Raw genomic sequence first — 23,542 nt, 5'->3', positions numbered from 1 at the left:
ATGATGCAAGAAAATTTGACTATAACAACATATTTTACTAGGCTCAAAGGTTTGTGGGATGAATTGTCCAATTATATAGCCACTAAGAAATGTGTTTGTGGTCGAGGATGTGCATATGGAAAGTCATCTCATGAGGATTATGTGCTGCAATTTCTTATGGGGTTAAATGACACATATTCATAAATCCGTGGACAAATATTGTTGAGTGATCCTTTGCCTTCAATTAGGAAGGTGTATGCACTGATTGTTCAGGAAGAGTGTCAACGAGCTGCTGCAGGGCATGTGCCTTTTGTTGAAGCTGCAGCAATGATGAGTAAGAATTACTCCTCAAATGCACATCGGCAAAGATATCAGAAAAATAACAAGCAAAAGGGACCATGTTTTTTATTTTGGTTATGAGAATCACATAGCTGAAAAATGTTATAAACTAGATGGTTATCCTCCTAGGTACAAATTTACCAAAGATAAGTCAGCATCAAGATATACTACTTTTGCTAATCAAGTCATTGCAAATAAAGATTTAGTTAATATAACAAATTCTTGTCCTTTTACTTCAGAACAATGTGAGCAGCTTCTCAGTCTCCTCAAGACTCCTAATTCTACACTTTTGTCATCTGCCTTTGCTGTAAATAACAGCACAACATATTCCATGTCAGGTAGGTCTTTTCCTAGTGTTTTTTCTATGTTTCAATCTGACAAAACCAGCCCTTGGATCATTGATAAGGGGGCTACTAATCACATCATACATTCAACATCAATATTTCATTCCTATTTTGTATTACATCTAAAGTTCAACTTCCAAATGGACAAAAGGTTGAATCCACTCATATTGGTACTGTTAAGTGACTCACTCGAAAAATGAGCATTTCGGAAGCTATCCCAAGTATAGGAGTATAGTCGTGTAATACTTAGCCCAAGGACCAGATCGTCTCCTCAGGGAATGCAGTTTAACTCCAAATTTTACATAATTTCAATCAAAAAATAAGAAACAAAAGAGCACTGAACACAGTTCACATTTCTTAAATTTTTAAAATAAGAAATAGACCAATAGGAAGAAGGATGAGGAAGCTCATATGATTAAAGGGCGACAATACCAAAGAAGTCATAGCCAAGGGCCTAGAAGAAATCTTGTTAATTAGATAGCGCATACAGGGGCAGGGTCTCAGTTTGTTCCCTATGGGCCTACGCTCACACAGAGAAATGTTCAAACTTAAAGAAATGGTCCTAATAGGGTAGAACCAATTCCTATGTCTTATTCAGAATTGTTGCCCCAATTGCTCGAAAGAAGGCTCATTTCAACTATCCCTGGAGTAGCCGTACGACATCCCCTACCACAATGGTATGACCAAGATGCTAGGTGCGCGTATCAATCCAATTCTCCAAGTTACACTGTTGACCGCTGTTGGACATTTAAGCACAAGGTACAATCGTTGAGGGATGTTGGTTGGTTGGTCTTCGATGATAAGAAGCCAGGGATCCAGAGTAATCCTCTACTCAATCACGGGGAAAGAAATGGTTAATATGTTGTAAGAAGATCTGGGAGCCGAGGTCATGCAAAAGAATATCTCAGTTATGGATCCTGGAGTTCTCGTAAGAAGCCTGAAGGGATAGATTTACTCTTTGATCGCAAGAGCAAAAGTACAGAAGGGGCAAGTTTTTGATTATCTAGTTTATTTCATGTAATGATGTCATTTTAATTCCCTTTCTTCTCGTAGTCTGTCGACACTATTGTCTCGGACAATTTCCCTTTCATCAATAAAATGAATTATGCATTTTCTTATATCACTTGTGTCATGAGTTCAATTGTCAAAAATTTGTTTGCTAATGTTTCATGCAAAGATAAGGAAAATGATTATACCAATATTCATAAGCCAAAAAGTGATGTTAAATTTGAAAACCAAACACGGGAGGTGGAAGTAGAAGAAAATGAAACAATTTTCCTCACTCTATGAACTTAGATGTTGTGAAGAAATAAAGAATCTCAAAGGAATTCAGTAAAATATTTGTGTTGTGCCAAGAATTTCAAGTCAATTCCTTACTCACGTTTTGATCAAATGATAGATGTCCATCCTTGGCAGACCAGTATCCCTAAAAAGAACTAAATATTGATTTACCATTTGTTAACCCATTTGAGTCTGATTGTTAAACTCATTTTTCTTAAAAGTTAGTTTACTAGAAATTTAACTTGGGTTGGGTCTCCTTAGCGTTTGGCAAGTCATTTGAGACAATAATCACTACCAAAAGGATGGAAGGTCATTTTTCTGCTACCCAAAAGAAAGGCAAAGAAGAAGTCCCTTGCATGCCCTTTTGAGTCTAAAGGAATTCAATTCTTGATTAACCCGTCAAAGGATCACACCACACACTGGGACAGTTTTAAAAAGATCAGTCCCAAAGGAGGTCCATATAAAATGCTAAAAAGCCCTTCATGAAAGAAAGAAAAAAGTGCAGTAAAAGAAGAATATCCAGGAAAAATAGAAAGAAAGAAAGAGAAAGAAATAAAAATAAGGGACATGATTTGTATGTGATCTTTAACTAGCAAATACCTGTAATTAGATTGATAAATTTTGAGTCTTATTTAAATCTTTCTTTCTTTAACCCATACCCCTAGCCTATATTATGGTTCAAATGAAAGTCTTGACCAGATTGGTATACATTGTTGTCTCAAATGATTTGTTAGACTCAATGTTGATTCTGGACTACGTAATGACCTGATCCTGAAAAGGTATGTAGGCAACTTGTTTAAATGACAAGTTCGGTCAATATCTTGCAAAGCACCTCAACTCTAATTAAGGTCATAAAACGTCATTATGAGATGAGATTTTTGAGCCTTAGTTTCCCTTTTTCTTCTATAAACCTATATCCGCAAGCCTACATTTCGTCCCGAGTCTTAAAGACTGTCTTGAGATCAAAACATGGACTAAACTTGACTAAACTTAAGGCAACAGTTAAATAAGAGATTTCTAGTGGTTTCATTGTAGAGTGAGATGAAAAGGGGAGAAGTAGCCCTCGATAAAACTGGGGCAGTCGAAGATTAGTCATTCAGTCTAGTAAGTTAACATCAATGTCATATGGCTTTTGAATACTAGTATGAATTTTCCTTATAATAGCACTAGAACATGGTAAAACATTTATTTTGTGCGGGTGACCTTTTGATTTAACAAGTTGATGTCATAATTGCATAATCATTCCTCATTTAAAAAAAAAAATCTTCTTACTCTTCTAAGCTTGAAAAGAGAATAGACAGTCGAAGAGTTTCAGAATCACTAATAGGCTTCTTGTAGAGAAGGTCCTTGTTGGGAATGTACGATGCGGGTAAAATCAGTCACAGAGTAATCTAACTGGGGCAAATGTCATGATAAGTTTCACGTGAATTGATTCAAAGATTTGTTTCTTCAAGAGGAATTTAACAACATGGTAGTAAGCGGTTACAGATGCATTTAACTTAGACAAATTCCATGTTCAGATACCCTCATATCAGAGTGTAGATTGAAGACATGGCCAAGATCAGCATTAAATAAATGTAACAGGGGCAGATCCCATGTCGAGTTCTAGTGGGGCCAGTTTAGGTGCTTTCCTATCAGAAGTAAAAATTGAAAACATGACAGATAAAAGGGATTAGGGTAGATGTCAGGCTGAGTTTCAAGAGAGCCAATTTAGGGGCGTTAATGTTGGATTTGGAATTTGAAAGCTGGTCAAGATCGGAGATTGGGTTGTTGATTATAGGCACGTTGGATAAAGAAAGTTGGCGCATCATTTTACATTTCATGCATTTCCATTGCATAAAAAAAAGGAAAAAGAATGCATACCTATCATATCATGTAACATGCATACATATCCCCATGTTCTGGTATCATATCAAATAGCATGCGAGCATCCCCGCATTCTAAGCATCATAAGTAGCAACATGCATACACCACATAGCATCATTCGTTCACACTTGTCTTGTCATCCTTATCTAAGCAATCCATGTTTTGTTAAAAAAAAGTTGGGACAACTGATCTAGGTACAAATCGATCCATTTACTTCAAGACTGGGCAACTGACCCAGGTCATAGCCAAGTCATTTGCTTTAAAACTGGGTGTTAGAATTGGTGTATTCCCAAGAGGGGGGGTGAATTGGAATTTTAAACTTTTCTCCTAGGTTGAACTAGATGTTAGCAGGATATTACAACCTAGGGTCTTTTTATGCAGTTCCAAATATGTTGACAAATATAATATACAAAAATTTAATTTAGGCGCATCATTCATATGATAACATACACGTGTGGTAAATATAAAGTGCGGAAATATAAACAAACACACGATATGTTATCGGGGTTCCGCCAACTGTGCCTACATCCCCGCCTCTAACTCGCAAGCTCGAAGATTCCACTATTAGCTCACTTAAGGGTGGAGCGGCACCGATTACAACTAGGTCAATTAGTACAGGGCTGACCTCAACCTTAACCATGTCGATTAGCGGGGCTGACCTCAACCTACACCCCTTAACAGGATGGCGCACCTAACTTATCTAACCAGGTCTAAACTAATTCGGGACTATTCCAACACTAGTCTCCCTCTTCATGCCTGTGCCTAGAAATACAATAGATTTTACAATCAAATTATATCGATATAGTGATTGTGCTTTCTTGTAAAGCAGATATGTACCCAAACATGCGCTATTACATACACCACAATATGTAAGCTCAATGTGATCTAGTATTTCAACTCTCAGATATATATATTTACTATCAGTGTAATAAGTGCGTGAGAGTATCAATCAAGCAATCTTTGTATCACAAGATATTCAAGCAAGATGTTCACACAAAGATACTAGCCAAACAATATATATGTATATTTCAATGAGCGGGTTTTCTCAACCGTATGATATTCTAGTAATGTATATGTTTGGTTTGCAAAAAGATATTCAATCTTTGTATTCAGCAAAGGATATGTGAGTTAATGAATATTGCAACAAAGATTTTATCACATGACCAAATATCTCTTCAAATATTTTTCAAGATAAAAGCACAATAGATATTTGAAGATGTTTGACAAGTTTTTGCAATCCAAAAACAAATACAAACTTCTCAAGATATTGCAATGAATATGCAATACTCAGAAGTTTTATATAAGTCTTCTTAGGAGAGACTTATTAACAAAGTCCCCTAAGAACACTTAGGTTTAGCTCCTGTAAAAATCGATTCAAACACTCACGAAATGAGAGAGCAAACCTCTAAATAAAAACACTCAATACACTTACAAATGATACGAATAAGTGAAGAAGGTAAGTTTGAGTGGATTTGGAAAGAGTATGAGCAGTAGGAAATATTTTGCTTGAGAGAGAAATTTGGATTTTTGTTTTTTTGCTAATGCACTTCCTAATTTTCCCAAATGAAGGGGTATATATAGACACCCCATGATTTTTGACCGTTGGGAACCTATTAGGAATTATTAGAAAAGTTTAATGATCTTTCAAATGTTTTAACCGTGTTTAAAAGTATTAACTGTGGTAAAAAATGAGGGGCAACTCGAGAGGTCCGGTCGACCAGAAAGGTTTCGGTCGACCAGATTTCATATGGTTTGGTCGACCAGGAGGATTTTGAATTGAAGGCTCGGATGACCGAAAGTTAGCGATTTCTCATTTTTCCAAGGTTCGGTCAACCGGGCCATTTTGAATTGGCGGGTTCGGTCAACTAGACCATTGGGATTTTTCCTGAGGACCCTCGGTCGACCAGGTAGTTGGAGTACAAAATTGCCTCGGTCGACTAGATGGTCAAATTGTTGACCAGAGAGGGTTTCGGTCGACCGGGGGATTTGAACTACTCTGTTTGGTCGACCAGGGCCTTGGTCAACTGTTGACCCAGACCTGTTTCGATTGACCGGAGCAGAATGAACTGCCTTGGCCGATCGACCGAAAGTGCACAAAGTGTGCATTTCGGTCTCGTTTCAATACACATTCAACCTATTCAAGTTCCTAATACATGCAAGTGCAAAGGTGAGTGTCCTAAGGTCACTTTGGGTCCAATTTTGGAGACACTGAAAAAGTCCGGTGTCGGTCGACCGAACCCTAAGATCATTCTAAGGTCACTTTTAGTTTATGATTTGTTTTGAACTTACGTATTATAATGCATGTGATGTGTGTGAGATTATTACAAACCAGAACCCTAATAACTATTACAAACCAATTTTCACATATTATAACACTAAATATAAATTGGTCTTCAGACTTTTACTTGCTTTGTGCTCATCTTGACCTTAACAATCTTAGGTCCTGCACAAAACCTCAGACACCCATTAGATACAATGAGTATTTGTCATAATCAAAACCGGGCGAGACCTATAAGATCAACACTGGGGCAACTGGCCCAGGTACAAATCAATCCATCTACCCTAAGACTGGGGCAACTTGCTTAAGTCTTAGTCAAGTCTTCCACTTCGAAACTGGGGCAATTGACCCTAGTCCAAATTTTAGCATCCACTTTGAAACTGGGGCACCAGCCTTTAGGACCAAATTGAGTCGTTCAGCTATTGGGATTCTATACTTGAGCATTCATCTTCAGATTCGACAATTCATCCTATACTCGAGTATTCATCATCAATTCGAAAATTCATTTGGCTCTCAAGATTCTATACCCGAGCATTCATCATCAATTCGACAATTCATCTAGCTCTCGGGATCCTATACCCGAGCATTCATCTTCAATTAATCAATTCATCAAGCTCTTGAGATCCTAGACTTGAATAGTCATTAGACTCTCAGGACCATACACTTGAGTAGTCATCTCCTAGGTCATCGAATCCTACACCCAACACAAGTCTTCCTCAAATTCCTTGCTAATCGGGATTCTACACTCGAACCATCATTAACGATTGGTCCAGAATTTCCATTGAATAGTCCTCAGACTCTCAGAATCCTACATTTGAATAGCCATTGAGATCCTACACTCGAGCAATCAATAGACTCTCGGAATCCTACATTTGAGGAGTCCTCAAGATCTTACACTCGAGCAATCAACAGATTCTCGGAATCCTACATTTGAGAAGTCCTCGAGATCCTACACTCGAGCAATCAACATCCTTTTGGAATCCTACATCTGAGAAGTCCTCGAGACCCTACACTTAAGCAATCAACAGATTCTCAGAATCTTACATCTGAGAAATCCTAAAGATCCTACACTTGAGCAATCAACAGACTCTCAGAATCCTACATCTGAGAAATCTTCGAGATTCTACACTCAAGCAATTAGAAGACTCTCTGAATCCTACATCTGAGAAATCCTCGAGATCCCACACTCGAGCAACCAGCAAAATCTCAGAATCCCACATTTGAGAAGTCCTCAAGATCTTACATTCGAGCAATCATCTGACTTTAAGAAGTTGTCGGGACCCTACCTCTGATTGATCAGCCTTAGCAAAGTATCTATTTTTTCAAAGACTTAGGATCTTACACCTTAGTAGTCAAATATTCAAAGGATCTTGGGACCATATACTCAATTGATCATCCCCAGCGAAGTAACTAGTTTTCAGAGATTCATGATCTTACACCTGAGTACTCGAGTAGCTAAAGGATCTCAGGATCTTACATGTGATTGATCATCCCCAATGGAGTAATCATTTTTTAGAGATTCTATCCACTAACTTCCTAAAGAATTGTGCCACATTCCCATTTTTCCCAATTTAAATTTTCTCATCCCTAGTTGGCAGAAGCGAGTTGTATCTGGTTGATCTAAAAGCTTTAAGCAGTTGTTCGATCTAGTTAAAATATGTGTCTTTTATTTTTGTAGGCTTGTTGCTACAAATAACGTAAGAGAATTCCTACTGTTACATTGAAACAACGACACCTACAAAAAGGGGCAACTGTAGACACCCCAATTTTACCTAGGTCATTCTGAGAGAATCCGACATTCCAGGAAGTCGAATGAGCCCTTTAAATTGAGTCCTAGTCTTTTAATTGAGTCCCAAGTCTTAAAAAATGAGTCTAGTATTTATAATTTGAATATCGGTGTTTTAATTGAGTTCTGGTATTTTTAAATCAAGTCCTAGTATTTTGGAGTTTTGTCATGTTAAAATAGAGTCCCCATATTTTTTAGATCAAGTCTTTTATTTTATAAAAAAAAAATTTATTGAGTCTCAAAATTCTTTTTATGGAGGTTGAGTGTTTTTAGGCCTTATTTTGGCGATTTAATAATAATAATAATAATAATAATAATAATAATAATAATAATAATAATAATAATAATAATAATAATAATAGAAGAAAAGGAGGGTTTTCTTTTTTTTTTTTAGGTGTCGTGCAAGGCACATGCAAAGAGAGGCTATGGGATGGCTTTAGGGTTTATTTTCTTCTATAAATACATTGCAAACACACAGCCAAAAGGGGGGCCGGGGTAGAGGACACAAACAAAAAAAAAAAAATAGAAGAAGCCCTAACGCCCCCCACAACCGCAGCCATTTCCCTCTTTATCTCTCTCGTTCACCCACGCCTCCCCGCTGCTGGAAGACCCGACGCTGCCAAGCTCCACGCCCCTTCTCCATATCTCTTCGTCCATCCTTCCATTCTCTCACACATATCTCCTCCTTGGTCCCTCTCCATCTTTGCATCACCCCACGACCACCTTCACTTCACAAAAGCCCGCACTAGCAACCCTCACTCTCACTCACCCTCCCACAGCGTTACCAACTTCGCATCCCACATCCCTCACTGTTCTCTCATCTCCAACAGCCAACCACGAGCCTCACCGCACTCACTTGCTTCGACTTACACAACTGCCAAACCAAACCCAGCAGCTTTAGCGACCCCCCGCAACTCCATCACACTCACGCCGTCGAGGAAGTCTTCTTCTCCTTGTTTCGTTCACTCTACCATTCCCTCACAACAGTCTACTACTACAGAAGAGAGCCAATGGAACCTCCACCACCTTTGTCTTCTCTGGCAGCCCTTACAGTCCCCCAAATCCTAGCAGCATTCAGCTCCCGTCACCACCTACTCCAGCCATGTCCAACTAGTGCCCAGCAGCCCAAGCTCTCGTCTTTCACACCACCTAGCTCCGGTAACACCCAACACCTCACGGCTAGCCGTCTACCTCTCTCTTGTCCCTTGCACCCACCATGAACACACACACAGAAAACTCACACACATTTGTATAAGAAACACCACTTGAGAGAAATGAAACTAGAGAAAGGAACCAGATTTTGGAGATCAATTGTTCGTGTGATTCCTGAAGTTTTAGAGCATGTCCATGTTCGAATTAAAGAAGGGTCGGCTTCTTTCTGGTTTGATCGTTGGTTAGCCTCTGGCCCCCATTGTGCTAAGGTTCAGGAAATTAGTAACCATAAGCTTCAAACTCGAGATTGTTGGGATAGAGATGGGTGGAATGTTGATTTATTAGTGGATCTATTGGGTGAAGATCAGGCTGAGGAAGTAATGAACTCTGCTATTTCTTGCAAGGAGGGTCCAGATACAGTAATTTGGGAACCTTCAATAGATGGGAAATTCACCACGGCAAGTGCTTGGGAAATTATAAGGGAACATAAAGAGGAATTCTCAGTTGCAAAATGGATCTGGCATCCTATGTTGCCAAAAAGGGTGTCAATTTGTATGTGGAAGTCTTGGTTTGCTTGTCTTCTAGTTGATACCTATATTAAAGAAGTAGGTGTCTAGATGGCCTCTCGATGTGATTGTTGTTCAAATGCCAAGATTGAATCTCTAAATCATGTGTTTTGCATAGGATCTTTTGCTCAGGAGGTATGGAAAAAAGTAGCAGTGGTGTTGGGTGTTAGTTGTATGGCAACGAGTACTTGGAAATGCAGAATTAATTTCTAGTTTAGTTGTGCAAGATGGGCCTCACAGTTAGGCATTTTGGTAGGTCTTATACCTAGTCTCATCATCTGGAGACTCTGGACTCGTCGATGTAGAGTCAGGATGGAATCAATTCATGATTCAGTGAGAACTGTGTGGCTTGATATAAAATATTGGTTGAGATCCATTTCAAACAAGTTAAATAAATGTGCACCTGCTTCTTGCATGGATATTGCAGTCCTTCGTGCTTTGGATATTCAAGTAAAAAATGTGGGGGTTCATCTTCCTTGTGTAGTCAGATGGTGTAAACCTAGGATAGGTTGGGTTAAATTGAATGTGGATGGGAGCTGTAGAGGTAACCCAGGGAATTGTGGTGGTGGAGGCGTGATAAGAGATGAAAAAGGTTTATTTAAAGCAGTTTTTTCCTTATTATTGGGTTATGGAACAAATAACATGGCTGAATTGAAAGCGATTATTTTAGGGATTAATCTGTGTAAAGATCTCAGATTTGATCAAGTGGAGATTGCATGTGACTCTGCTTTGTTGGTTCAGTGGATAAATTCTGGGAAGTACTCGGTTTGGAACTTATGGGGTTTGGGGAAGAACTTATGCTAGAATTAAGAGGCATACAGTTCAAAGTGGAACATGTTTACAGGAAGGTGAATAAAAGTGCAGATTTCTTTGCCAAACAGAGTGAATCTGGTATTTCTCGATCATATAGTTGCCAAGATGATCTTCCTCAGCAAGTCAGGGGGATGATTCGATTGGACTTGTCGGGTTTTCCTTCTTTGCGCTCATAATGTTTTCTGTTATTACACTTTTAGTGGTTTAGTTTCTTAGTTTTTTTGGTTCTTGGTGTTTGGTTTGGTTTATGTTGGTTACGTTAGTTTTAGGGTCTTGGAATTTGCTTTTGTTGTCCCAAAGTCTTAAAATTGTAACCACGGTTTTCCTCCGCCATAAGTGAGGGGTTTTCTAATAAAGTTTAGGAGGTGCCGCCCTCTTTTACCAAATATATATATATATATATATATATATATATATATATATATATATATTATTTTATTGTTTATTATTTATTTATTTCTTGTATACTAGTTGTGATACTAAATATTTGTGATTATACTTTTATTTTGATTGTGTCTATAATATTGTTGTAGGATTTTTTAGGTATAATATTTGTTTCAATATTTAGTATTCAAGTTTGTATTTTTTTTATCAGTATTTATTAAAGTATTATTATTATATTTGTGGAAATTTTGGAGTTTGTGTTAATATTTAAAACTTGAATTTTTGTCGTGTCTATTATGCATATTACATAATTAATACTATTGTAGTAGGATTTTTAATGATTGTCAGTTCAAATTCTTATTTGCATTTTGATTGTACTTATTATTAAATGATCATTATTATTGTAGAAGTTTTTATGGTTGAATGTTGTTTTAATATTTACGTTAAATTTTTTATGTATCTAGTATATATATGTCAAAGGATTCATATCGTTGTTTAAGGTTTTTGTTTAATGTTACTGAGGGTTATTATTATTATTATTATTATTATTATTATTATTATTATTATTATTATTATTATAGTGGTATATTACTAGTATTATTATTAAATATGCAATGCTCACGTGGTATGTTTAGTGTGTAGGTTTTGTCGTGTTCATTTATGTAATGTTCATGTGGTATGTTTGATATTTAGGGTTTTAATTAGTTTGCATGTTTAGGGTTTAATTACTTCCATATAGCTTGTAAATTAATTTTAGGAAGTCCATATTAGTGTATATTGGTTTTTAGGATTTCCATAAGATGTAGGGTAATTTTTAGGATTTCCATGTCATTAAATGTTGTTTGGTAGGATTCGATTTACTTCCATATTTGTTTTTAAGGTTTCCATCGGATGACATATCTATTTGTTATTATGTGTGTATATTTCAAAGTAGATTCATGATTTGAATAGTTTCCATAATTTCATTTTTTTCTTTCCATGTGTATATTATATGATTCATGTGGGGCTTAATTATTTTTATAATTGGTATGATTGCATTTATAGGACATTGGATGTGTGTATCGTTATGATAATGATTATTGGTACTTTTTATTATTACTATTATAATGTGTGTTAGGTGTTATTATTATTATTATTATTATTATCACAATGGCAGGAAACATTAATATACTATTATTATTATTATTATTATTATTCTTATCATTATTAATATTATTATTATTATTTTTAGTATTTTTGTTATTTGGCCTTATATGTACTATGGTATTTATTTTTATAAAAATATTTTCTTAATTTTATTCCTATGATTTTAATGATAGGGTATGAGCTTTCAGGCTTCACATACCTTGGTTCTGAGGAAATATATATCATATATATTTTTGTATGTATTTCAAAAATTTACTAAAAGGGAGTAATTTTAAAGACCTTTTAAATTTACTTTGGGATAATTTCATAATTAATTAGATACCATTCGTAAAAACAGGCGCATAGGGGGTGCTCGTACCTTCCCCTTGCGTAACCGAACTCCCGATCTCAGCTTTGATAATGCAGACCGATTCTACCCTTAATTGGGTAGTAAACAAGTGTTTTAATTACACTAAAAGGTTAGTGACGATTTCATTCTTTTTTTTCCTAAAAATTAAAATTAAAATTTTTATTTCGCCACCCTGGAGCACACACACTCCAGGACGTCATGACATTCCTCTTAATATTTCTCAATTCTATGCAAAACCCTAATGCCATGTCATTGTGTCCAGAAAAAATCCAAAGCACTCACGCCTCTCACCTATCCAACAAAATCTAATCAATTATGATGTAATCCAATAAATACTTTTTAAAATAAATACCTTTCCACACAATTAAAGATATTTATTTTTAAAAACAATTAAAAAATTTAAATACGTATTTAATTGAGTGTAAATCAAACACTATCTATTGGCAAAAATAATTATTTTAAAGATTATTTTCCATTATTGACACGAGTACTTAAATTCATCTTCTAGAGAGGCTGAAATTTTATGATGAGTAAAAGAAAATGTAAAGCCGGTGGGTTAGTTTCATTGCCAAACTGAGTGGGGTTAGTTTCGACACCTCTGTGACATTGAGACGGATGTGTCAGAGCTGACAGTGGCCAAAAACTCGTCCCCAACTGAAAGTTAAAATCAAAGTTAAAATTGTATGGATATTTAAAATTGTGTCATTTGTTATTAACTATGTAATAATCATTCTTCATATCAAATCATTTGTAGTTATAATATTAAAAAAATTTATACTAATTTGTTGTATAATTATTATTTTGTAGGGTTTGCGGTCTGTCGAATGATAATAGGGACCACAACAACCACGATGATGATGATGCGGACTATTTTCTATATTTTTTGTTTTTTGTTTTTTGTTTTTTTTTTTGGGTTATGTGGACACTATGCATATGATATTTATGTACATTCTAACACTTTTTATGTAAATATATTTTCATTTTTTTAACATTTAAATCAATTAATCTAAAATTGTGGTTTAATATGATGTGTGAAACAGTGTTCTCACGGTAATGCATGATTTTTTTTTAATTGAATTATTAGAAACTTTTAGTGATGGTTGTTAAGTCGTCGCTAAAATTCCACTAGTACTGACGGCTCAAGAATCGTTACTAAATGTGGGCTAATAGTGGCAGTTCTAGAACCATCATTACAAGTTAGACAATAGTGATGGTTTCTTAAACTGTCACTAAAAGTTAGACAATAGTGATGATTTCTAAAACCATCACTAAAAGTTAAAAAATAATAAAGGTTAAGAAACTGTCACTAATAAGAGGTTTTTAGAGATAATTTTTAGTCAAAAAATAGTGTCAATTATAGTGACGGTATAACACTATTAGTGACAGTCCACCTCCATCACTAATAGTGAGTTGAGACGGCCGTTATAGTCACATTAATATTACCGAGGAGTCATACTCCCCTTTTTAACCTAGGGAAAACTATCTCTAAAAAATAATCTTAGACTAGTATTTACATGATAGAAACTCATCCCAAATGCATGGAAAGTTGCAGCAGCTAATGTTTTTTTTTTTCCTTTCTTTTATATTAGACTTAGGCTACACAAATTTTAGATTCTTGCTCAATTCTTCCAACATTGGAATTCCAAATTTTGGACAAAGATGTTTTATGTTTTGACCACCGAAATATTGTAATATCGATTTTATTAGTATAGGGAAGTAATTTTGATATACATAATGCAATTACATACATAAAGAATAAAAAATAGATTTTGATAATGTAATTAGCATAAAAATTAAAAGATTTTCTAACAATGAAAAAAACAATTGAAATCCTTTTGAAAATTTGGGTCAAAACAAGGCCCAAGAAACCTATTTAAGTGACATTTAAGTGAGAGTAATTAAGAACTAGTGTATAACATAAAGGAGAGAGAACTATATTCAGCTTTTATTTTAATCACCCCATTTGATTAGTGAAGGAAAGTTAGTACCATATTAAAGTAACAACTAAAATGATATGTAATATAGAATATTATTTGTTTAGAGATGCAGCATACAAATTAATCCTAAATGTTAACCCACTTTCTCTAATTTTTATTTCCCCAAAAAAAAAAAAAAAAAATCCTCTAAGCTATGAGGAAATTTCAAGCCCCTACGTTGGAGGAAAAAATAGTTGATTGAAAAAAAAAATGAAGAGAGAAAATTTTAATCTTATTTTTCATTATGTTTTATTGATATGACAAAATCAAACATTATTAAAAATTTATCATTACCATTATATTTATTAGTAAAAACATCATTAGCTAGGACACAAATAATACATACAATTTTTAAGTCCGAGGTTGGTGTGCTTCTCCTACACCATATTTTTTATTTGCGCCAATCTGGAAAACATTTATAATTTTTTTTACAAAAAAAAAAAAACACATAATTCAAAATATTAATAAAAAGCACAGTTAAAGCCAAGACAGTAAACGAACAATCCAAATATGGGTGGCAAGCTTTTGACATCTTCATTCTTAAAAATTGTTTCGATTATGTTCCACTTATACTCTTAATTGTATTATTAACTGGGAGCGTTCCCGAAGTAATATAAAATAAGGAATATGGGGAAACTGCTTTCCACTTACTCTTTAGCCTAAAACTGCATTGTTTTACATTGATTTTTTCAATGAGCTCGATGTGAAATAAATTTAGTTTGAGTTAAACAGTGCCAGTATTCCACTAATTTGTGCAAGTTTATTTGTAATCCATTTCCATTTTCCACTAATCCACTTGTTTCAAACTCATGCCACACACAAATTTGCATTCCTTCCTATTGGGCATGCAAAAGAAAATGTGCTACATGATCTCATTAAATTAGATGTATAGGTTTCTTTTGTGATGTGTATATGACTTAATGCACTTGGTGCCATAAGATGCAGTACGAGAGAAGCATGAAGTATAGGAGAAGAACTAACAGAAAAGAAGTGAGGAAGAGCTAAACAAGGATGAATATAAGGAGATAGAAAATGCTGCCATAAAGAGCCAAACAATATGTAGACATGTTCGGTTATCAGTTATGCATAGCAATGGAAGGTCCAAATTCAATCTTGAATTACAATATGCATACATACATACATACATACATAAAAGGATAAGAAATCATTGGTTTTTACAATTGTGGGATTTTGTAATTGAGATTTGGATATTTGAATATTTGGGTGTTATGTTTTTTCGGAAAAAAAAAAAAGATAAATGAACTCGAGAATCTATAGAACTATAAAATGATCGTATGGAGGGACCAAGAAGCTTTCACTGCAGTTGGGACACAATAACTTTTCCACTGATCTAAATATAATGCTGCAACGTTAACTCTAGGAGCTTCCATCTAAGACCAACAAACTTGTCATACATGCTAATTTATAATTCAATTAATAGTACACATTATATTGGATAATACATAATGTCTATCTATCAAACCTAAATAGACTCTGATAATCTTATAGGAGCCAAACTTATAATTCATTATATAACAACTATCAGCGCATGCGAGCTACAAACTTGCGAATAGCATCATAAACAAAGTAGTAGCACGAAAAGAACCATTCTTCAGCTAGATAGAACAACCTTCGTCGCCAAGCAGGATTGACATAGAGAATAGCTATGACCCCAAAGAAAAATGTGATGTATGAAGCAGCAAAACTTGCAAAGAAGGTCACCAGATCCACTTTATACCATTTCCCATCGCTTTTGTCTAGCGAGTGAGGTGGCTCAACAATGGGGCTGCAGTTTTTTTTTTTTTTTTTCAGTATTTGCCCACAAAGAAATGGATTTCCAACGAAACTACTTGCTTCAAATGTCAAGAATTGCCCCTTGTCTGAAACTCTACTTGATAAATTGTTATGAACCACGCTAAACACTGCCAGGAAGTTTAGATCAACAAGTATTGAAGGGATTTCCCCATTCAAATGGTTGTAAGAAAGGTCCAAGCTCTCTATTTGGCGTAGGTTTGAGAAAGAGCTAGGTATAGGGCCGGCAAATCGATTGTGGGACAAGTTCATTGCATGAATCGAACTTAAATTTCCTAGTTCATATGGGATTTCACCTGTGAGGTTGTTACATGACAAGTCCAATCCAGACATGTTATTTAGGATCCCACCTTTGTAGGGCCTGGATATGCCCTTTGTGACAAAGCCAACTTCTTCTTGCAATCCATAATATTGAACTATCACCCCAACTCCTCAGTGCCCCTTCAGTAAACTTCCAGATTCCCAATACGAAGATCGAGCCCACATGAATTCAAAATTTTGTGAAAAGCTGAATCGGTAAGCCCCTAAATTTCCAAAAGTGATGTTGCTGAAGCAGTGGGGTATTGACCCAAAAAGAGAGTTATTGGAGAGATCCATTATAATTATTTCACTTAACTGACACAACTCATTTGGCATTAGTCCACTCAAATGGTTTCCACTCAACAAAAGGACTTTTAATCTAGAAAGCGATCCAATGACACTGGGAATCTTTCCAAATAAATTGTTATACCTAATATTGAGTGACAATATTTTTGAAAAAAATTAGAAAAGCTTCTGGTATTGATCCTCCAAATCTGTTCCCTTCTAAATGCAAGTATTGCAAACGTTTACCCTTTGAACATGAAGTTAAAGTTCCCGAAAGATCATTATAAGAAAGGTCTAAATATTCATAAGGAATATTTTCACATGAAAATTGACCACTGAATAGATTATTCTGCATGATGAGTGTGTCCAACAAGAAAACATTACTCATCCAATGAGTAATTTGACCAGACATGTGATTGTTGCTAATATCTAAAACCCTTAAAAAATACAAATCTGTTAAATTGCATAGAGGTCCACAGAAGTAGTTGTGGTCTAGACGCAGAAGATTTAAACTGCTCATATTGAAGTGATTTGAAAATATATGACCATGAAACATATTGTGAGACAAATCCAAAAACTCTAACTGGGTGCAAGCTACAAGAAATTCTTTTGGTACCTCTCCTGAAAATTTGTTGAAGGACATGTCCTATAGAAAAATCCCACTTATGTTGCTGATCGAGGATGGAACACGTCCTCCAAAAGCATTTCTGGATATGTTTAGATATCTTGTTTGCGGAATAATCTCCCCTATGTTTGATTGAACTTCACCAGCCAGCTTATTGTTTGAGACATCAATATGGAAGGAAGATATTGGTGGAAAACGAAATTGACCCACCAAAGAGTTGTTCCTAAGAAGTAGGTATGCTAGTCCTGGATTGTTTTCTAGCAACAACTTGGGAAAATGTCCTGTCAAGTTGTTGTGGGAAAGATCGATGATTCTTAACTTGTATTGGCCCAAAAGGAATTTTGGAATATGACCACCGGAGAGTCTATTTAGGTTACAGTTTGATAACATAAGGACCTTTAGTTGAAATTTGGGAACCCAAATTGATAAGTTATTTTCCACCCGAAACTTGTGATTGAACTGAGGAATTGAACAACCTCAAGCTTGGAATGATTTGCAAATGAGCTGAATGAGAATAAGCCCTTGAAGGAATTGTTGCTAAAATCAATGTACTCCATTGCTGTTAGGCTAGAGATGAGAGATTTAGAAAGTTTCCCTATGAATTGATTCTTAGAGAGATCCAGAAGCCTAAGATTTGTCAAATTATTCAAACATGGGGGAAGGGTCCCTTCGAGATTGTTATCACTAAGATCCAACTCTTGAAGTTTGTTTAGTTCACACAAATCTGCAAAAGAAATCAAACAAGTAATGATTTCACAGATTTGATTTTCATTCCATGGGACTACATGGAACAAAACAATTTGCAAGGAAAATTTAACATGAATGAATTGATAAGCTAGACATGTTGCTTAATTCTTACCTGGAGGTAAAGAGCCATTAATCTTACTGCGAGCCAAAGATAAAGCCTTGAGAGAAGGTAATGCCCGTATACTTGGAGGAATACTCCCACTCAAAAAATTATCCTCCAAATTTAAGACCTCCAAATTTCTAAAAGCTAACGTATCTATAAAAGAAGTGTAAATTTGAAAAATAAAAAATCATTCAACATATCTGCAAAAGAAGTGTAAATTTTGAAAAAGAAAAGACATTTTTTGTCCATTACTATGAGCATAAGAATTAAAATGAATTGAACCAAAAAGTGAGAATATTTCAAACACATACCCAAGTCAGAAAGTTGTCCGCTAATTGCATTTATCTCAAGAGATAGATATCTAAGAGCTTGGAGCACCCTTAAAGACTTTAATATGGATTGATCAAAACCATTGCTGCTCAGATCAAGGTAACTTAGCTTGCTCAACTTGGATAGTCTTTTGGAATCTGAGACAATTTAAAACATTTTCAAATATATGCTCTTAGGAAATTTAATATTGTGCGCTCACATATTTAAAAGTAATTATGTTACTGTGTTCTTTTAACATCTATTGGGTATGAGTTTTGCAATATGTAGAAACTCAATATTAAGTTAATTTAAGATTGATAGGCTTCTAAAATAACCTAGTATATAAGGAAAACCTAATAGGGTTATGGTCCCCAAGTCAAATAAAAAACAATATCACGTTCTTTATTTTCTCTATCTAAAGAGAAGAACACAAGTGAGACACTTAAGGATTTGACTGTGGAAAATCAAAACTCTCTGCTAAAGGCTATTGAACAATAAAATCAAACACATCTATGGATCTAGGTATTTATTATGCATTTAGTTTTCTTAATTGAATAACATGCTGATCTTGGGTTATTACGTTTTATGAATTAAAGTTATTTCTAACAAGTGGTATCAGAGACATTTCATGTTGTTGATTAAGAAACTGTGCATGATCTGATCTCAGAATGATATTGATTGTATTAAAACCCTAAATCTAAGTTTTTCAAGATAAATTTTAAAGAAAACCTAGATTTGATGTGTTGTTGCATGATTTTATGGATCAGCATGTTTTAAGGTTAAAGGAATTTTATTCGCCATACTTAAAGTCATGTTTTTCTAGCCCTAATTTGGGATTTTTAATGTTTGGGATCGATTTGGAGTAATTCCAATCGAAATAGAAAATAACATTAAGGAAATTCTTCAGGGCTTGCCGGCTAAAAAAATAAATAAATAAAAATAAAAGTGGGACTTCAAGTTTCAACGCCTGTGAAGGAAAGAATTTTTTTTTTCTTTCTATGCTAATTTGTGTGTTTTGAGTGTTTCAGTATAAGTATATTGAAGTAATATGTTGTCAAATAGCCTCTATTATGTAGATGCATTTATATTGAAACATTAGGGACGTATGTGTGTTGTTTGTGTGAGTAATGATCAGCCCAAGGGAAGGTCATTGCTATAGCTAGAAAAACTTCGTCCAAAGAAATACTTGTTGTTTGACAGGACTTATTGCAAGTATTTGATCACTGCATGAAGGATACCACTAACAAGTTAATATTTTTGTCCAAAGATAGAATATTAATGTCGTACTAGGTATCTTCAGATGAGACCCACTTTTATTTGTTAATATACATGTCATGTATATATGGAACTGATTTAGGAATATAATATGACTTGTATATTATGACTAAACATGTTGTTTGGTTTTGGTCTACATTTAGTTACTGCATCTCCTACTACAATTTCTATCAGCATAAATTCCATTTCGCAACTTAACGACTCCAACTTTAAGAACTGGAAGAAGAATTTTATGATTGTTGTAGGCTATATGGATATGGATCTTGTGCTAGAGACAAAACGACCTCCCGCTATTATGGATACAAGTACCTCTAATATGAAGAGGGACTTGGAGAGGTGGAAGCGTTCTAATCGAATTAGCCTAGTGATCATGAAATGCTCTGTTCAGAAGCATTCAGGGGTGGAATCTCCGATGAAGATGATGCTAAGGTATTTCTTGATGAACTATAGAAACGTTTTGCAAAAAACAAAAAATTGAAACAAGCAACCTTTTTGCTAGTCTTGTTTAAATGAAGTATAAAGGAAAAGGTAATATCAGGGAATATGTTATGGAAATGTCTAATATCGCTTCAAAGCTAAAGGCACTTAAGTTAGAACTGCCTAATGATTTGCTCATACACTTAGTTTTGATTTCCCTTCCTACACAATACACTCAGTTCATTGTGAGTTATAACACTCAGAAGGATAAGTAGACAAGGATAAGTAGACTTTGAATAAGCTCATTGCTCATTGTGTGCAAGAAGAGGAAAGGATTAAGCGAGAGAAGACGAAAAGTGCTCACTTAGCAACTTCCTTAAAGGATAACAAAAGGAAGAAGGATAAAGATGTTGTAGTTGGGACATCCCAAGGAAAACTGTAAAAGAAACCAGACCAAGAATTTGGCTGCTACTTCTGCAAGACAAGAGGACACCTCAAGAGGGACTGCCCCAATTATGCCGCTTGGCCGGAAAATAAGAGTACGCTTCTAACTTTAGCTTGTTTTGAAGTTAATTTGGTTATAATACCTTTACATACTAGGTGGGTAGATTCGAGTGCTACTACTCACATAAGTGTGTCAATGCATGACTGCCTAAGAAGTTGAAAGTCGGTTGATGCTAAAAGATTCCTCTATATAGGTGACGACAATAAAGTTGAGGTTAAGGCAATTGTGACATTTAGATTGTTATTTAAATCTGGTTGTATTTTGGATTTGGAAGAGACATATGTGGTACTGTCTTTTAGACATAATTTGGTTTCAATTTCTGTATTGGACAAATTTGGTTATTCTTGTTCTTTCGAAAATAATAAATTTTATCTTTTGTCAATATTCAAATATGATTGCAACATGATCTTTGGTTGACAATTTATATATGTTAGATACTATTGCCTCTAATAATGAGTCATTGCATATTAGTTTACGAGGTACTAAACGCAAATTAACTGAGGAAGATTCTGCCACCTTATGGCGCAAGCGGTTAGGACATATCTCTTGACAGAGAATGGAAAGGCTTATGTCAGACGAAATCTTGGGACCCCTTAACTTAATAGACTTTATAGTTTGTGTGGATTGTATTAAGGGGAAACTGACAAACAAAATAAATTTAGGTGCCACTAGATCCCCTTTCCCTACGGCTTCTTGGAATGGACAATAGTATTTTATACATTCATAGACGATTACTCACGCTTTTGGTACCTTTATTTGATACATGAGAAGTCTTTATACATTCATAGACGATTACTCACGCTTTTGGTACCTTTATTTGATACATGAGAAGTCACAATCTTTGGACGTGTTCAAGGCTTTCAAAGCTGAAGTTAAGAACCAACTAGGCAAGAAAATTAAGTTGTCAAATATGACTGTGGTGGTGAATACTATGGTAGATATGACGGATCATGAGAACAACGTCTAGGACCCTTTGCTAAATTCCTAGAGGAATGCGGTATCGTTCCCCAATACACCATGCAAAAGAAACCTAGCATGAATGGTGTTGCTAAGAGACGAGACATGACACTTAAGGATATGGTAAGAAGTGTGACTAGTCATTCTTCTTTACCAGAATCTCTCTGGGGAGAAGCAGTAAAGACTGCAACATATATACTGAATAGGGTGCCATGCAAGGCAGTAGCTAAAACTCCTTATGAACTTTAGACTAGAAAAAAGCCAAGTGTTAGGCATTTACACATTTGGGGTTGTCTGATTGAGGTTAGGCCTTATAGGTTAATGAAAAGAAACTGGACCTAAGGACAATAAGCTGCTACTTTGTTGGGTAAGCTGAAAGGTCAAGAGGTTACAAATTTTGTGATTCCTCGACAAGGACCTTCTTTGAGATGGGAAATGCCAGGTTTCTTAAGGAAGATGAGTTTGTGCAGGGAGATAAGGTTAGGGATATTGTCTTTGAGGAGGAATTTATTTCTCTTCCTAGAATATCTATTAAGCATATTCAAGAAACAATACAAGACAATATCATTGTACTCTCTACACAAAATGACGATATTGCTTGAGAATAGCAAACTCAACAACCTCAAGAAGTGCCATTAAGGAGATCCACTAGAGAAAGGAGAAGTGCGATTTCGGATGATTATATTGTTTTTCTCCAAGAATATGAGTTTGATATATGTGTGGTGGAAGATGGTCCAATCAACTTCCAACAGGTCAAACAAAGTTCAAATTCTTAGAAGTGGATTGATGCCATGAATGATGAGATGAATTCCATAAAAGCAAATGACATTTGGGATCTCATCAAATTACAAAGACCATTGGTTGCAAATGGATATTTAAGATCAAGAGGGTTTTAAGGGGTAATGTTAAGAGATATAAGGCACGTATAGTTGGTAAGGAATTCACTCAGAAGGAAGACATTGGTTATAAAGATACTTTCTCTCCAGTTTCACCGAAAGATTCTTTCAGGATTATAATGGCATTCATGGCTCATTTGGACTTAGAGCTTCATCACATGGATGTAAAGACAATGTTTCTCAATGGTGACATTGATGAAATGATTTATATGCTTCAACCTAAAAATTTTATTTTTGGAAATTCAGAAAATATAGTCTACAAATTAAAGAAATTCATTTATGGGATCAGGCAAGCTTCCCGTCAATGGTATCACAAGTTTCATCAAGTAATCATCTCATATGATTTTAAGGAAAATTCGGTTGATGATTGTGTATACCATAAGGTCTGTGGGAGTAAGGTTATATTCCTGGTTTTGTATGCCGATGACATATTGCTAGCGAGTAGTGATATAGAATTATTACATGAAACCAAAAGATTTCTGACCAAAAATTTTGAGATGAAAGATCTTGGGGACACCTATTTTGATCCTAGTAACCCACGATGCAACTACCGTTCCTCTCGGATCCTCTCCTTACACAACCCACCCTCTCTCTCTCATTCTCTCTCAGGTTTCTATACCACCCTCATTGTTCTCCTACAACCCCCACCAGCCGCAGCCTAACCACTCTCTCGGCCATCTCCTAGACCACCCTCATTTTCTCCCTAATCTCTGTCTCATCTCCAGCCACCTCCCACTCTCCGGGACTCACCTGTCATCTTCGCAGAGCACTAGCCTCACCGCCCTCGGCTCTTCCTGCTCTTCTACCTCCATCCCCACCCTCCAAACTCCATAGCAGCAACCCGAGCTCACCCCTCACACACAGCAGAAAAGCTCCGACCATCACCCTCTCTCATCTCTCACCAACCCGAAGCACAGGGGCGGCTCTGCCCTTAGGCCATTAAGGCACCCGCCTAGGGCCCCCAAATTTTTGGGGCCCCTCAATTTTTGTTTAATATAATAATATATTTTTAGGGCCCCAAAATTTTTTTAATTAAATAATATTAATATTAT

At 35.5% G+C, this 23,542-nt stretch overlaps 1 protein-coding gene across 1 annotated transcript; it reads right to left on the bottom strand.

Moving 5' to 3' along the window:
* Window positions 1–223: 223 nt before the first annotated feature.
* Window positions 224–23,302, bottom strand: LOC131158528 (receptor-like protein 15). The gene is made up of 5 exons (XM_058113398.1): window positions 23,241–23,302; window positions 18,443–18,546; window positions 18,141–18,284; window positions 17,758–18,005; window positions 224–298 (listed from the first exon to the last, which is right to left on the bottom strand). Exons 1-5 carry the CDS (start codon window positions 23,300–23,302, stop codon window positions 224–226), a joined length of 633 nt encoding a protein of 210 aa, XP_057969381.1.
* Between the last annotated feature and the right edge of the window lie 240 nt (window positions 23,303–23,542).

This window comes from Malania oleifera, chromosome 6, assembly GCF_029873635.1.
Source record: "Malania oleifera isolate guangnan ecotype guangnan chromosome 6, ASM2987363v1, whole genome shotgun sequence".
NCBI classification, from domain to species: domain Eukaryota; kingdom Viridiplantae; phylum Streptophyta; class Magnoliopsida; order Santalales; family Ximeniaceae; genus Malania; species Malania oleifera.
This window is presented reverse-complemented; position numbering and strand designations above follow the sequence as displayed.

Excerpts from the sequence above, each read along its gene's own strand:
- LOC131158528 (XM_058113398.1), bottom strand. The coding sequence starts at position 23,302 with ATGGAGGTAGAAGAGCAGGAAGAGCCGAGGGCGGTGAGGCTAGTGCTC. Across the intron at positions 18,547-23,240 it reads GTGCTCTGCGAAGATGACAG|CAATGGTTTTGATCAATCCA; the intron begins GTGAGTCCCGGA and ends TGATCTGAGCAG. Across the intron at positions 299-17,757 it reads CAAATCATTCCAAGCTTGAG|CTTCAACAAAAGGCACATGC; the intron begins GTTGTTCAATTC and ends TCATTGCTGCAG.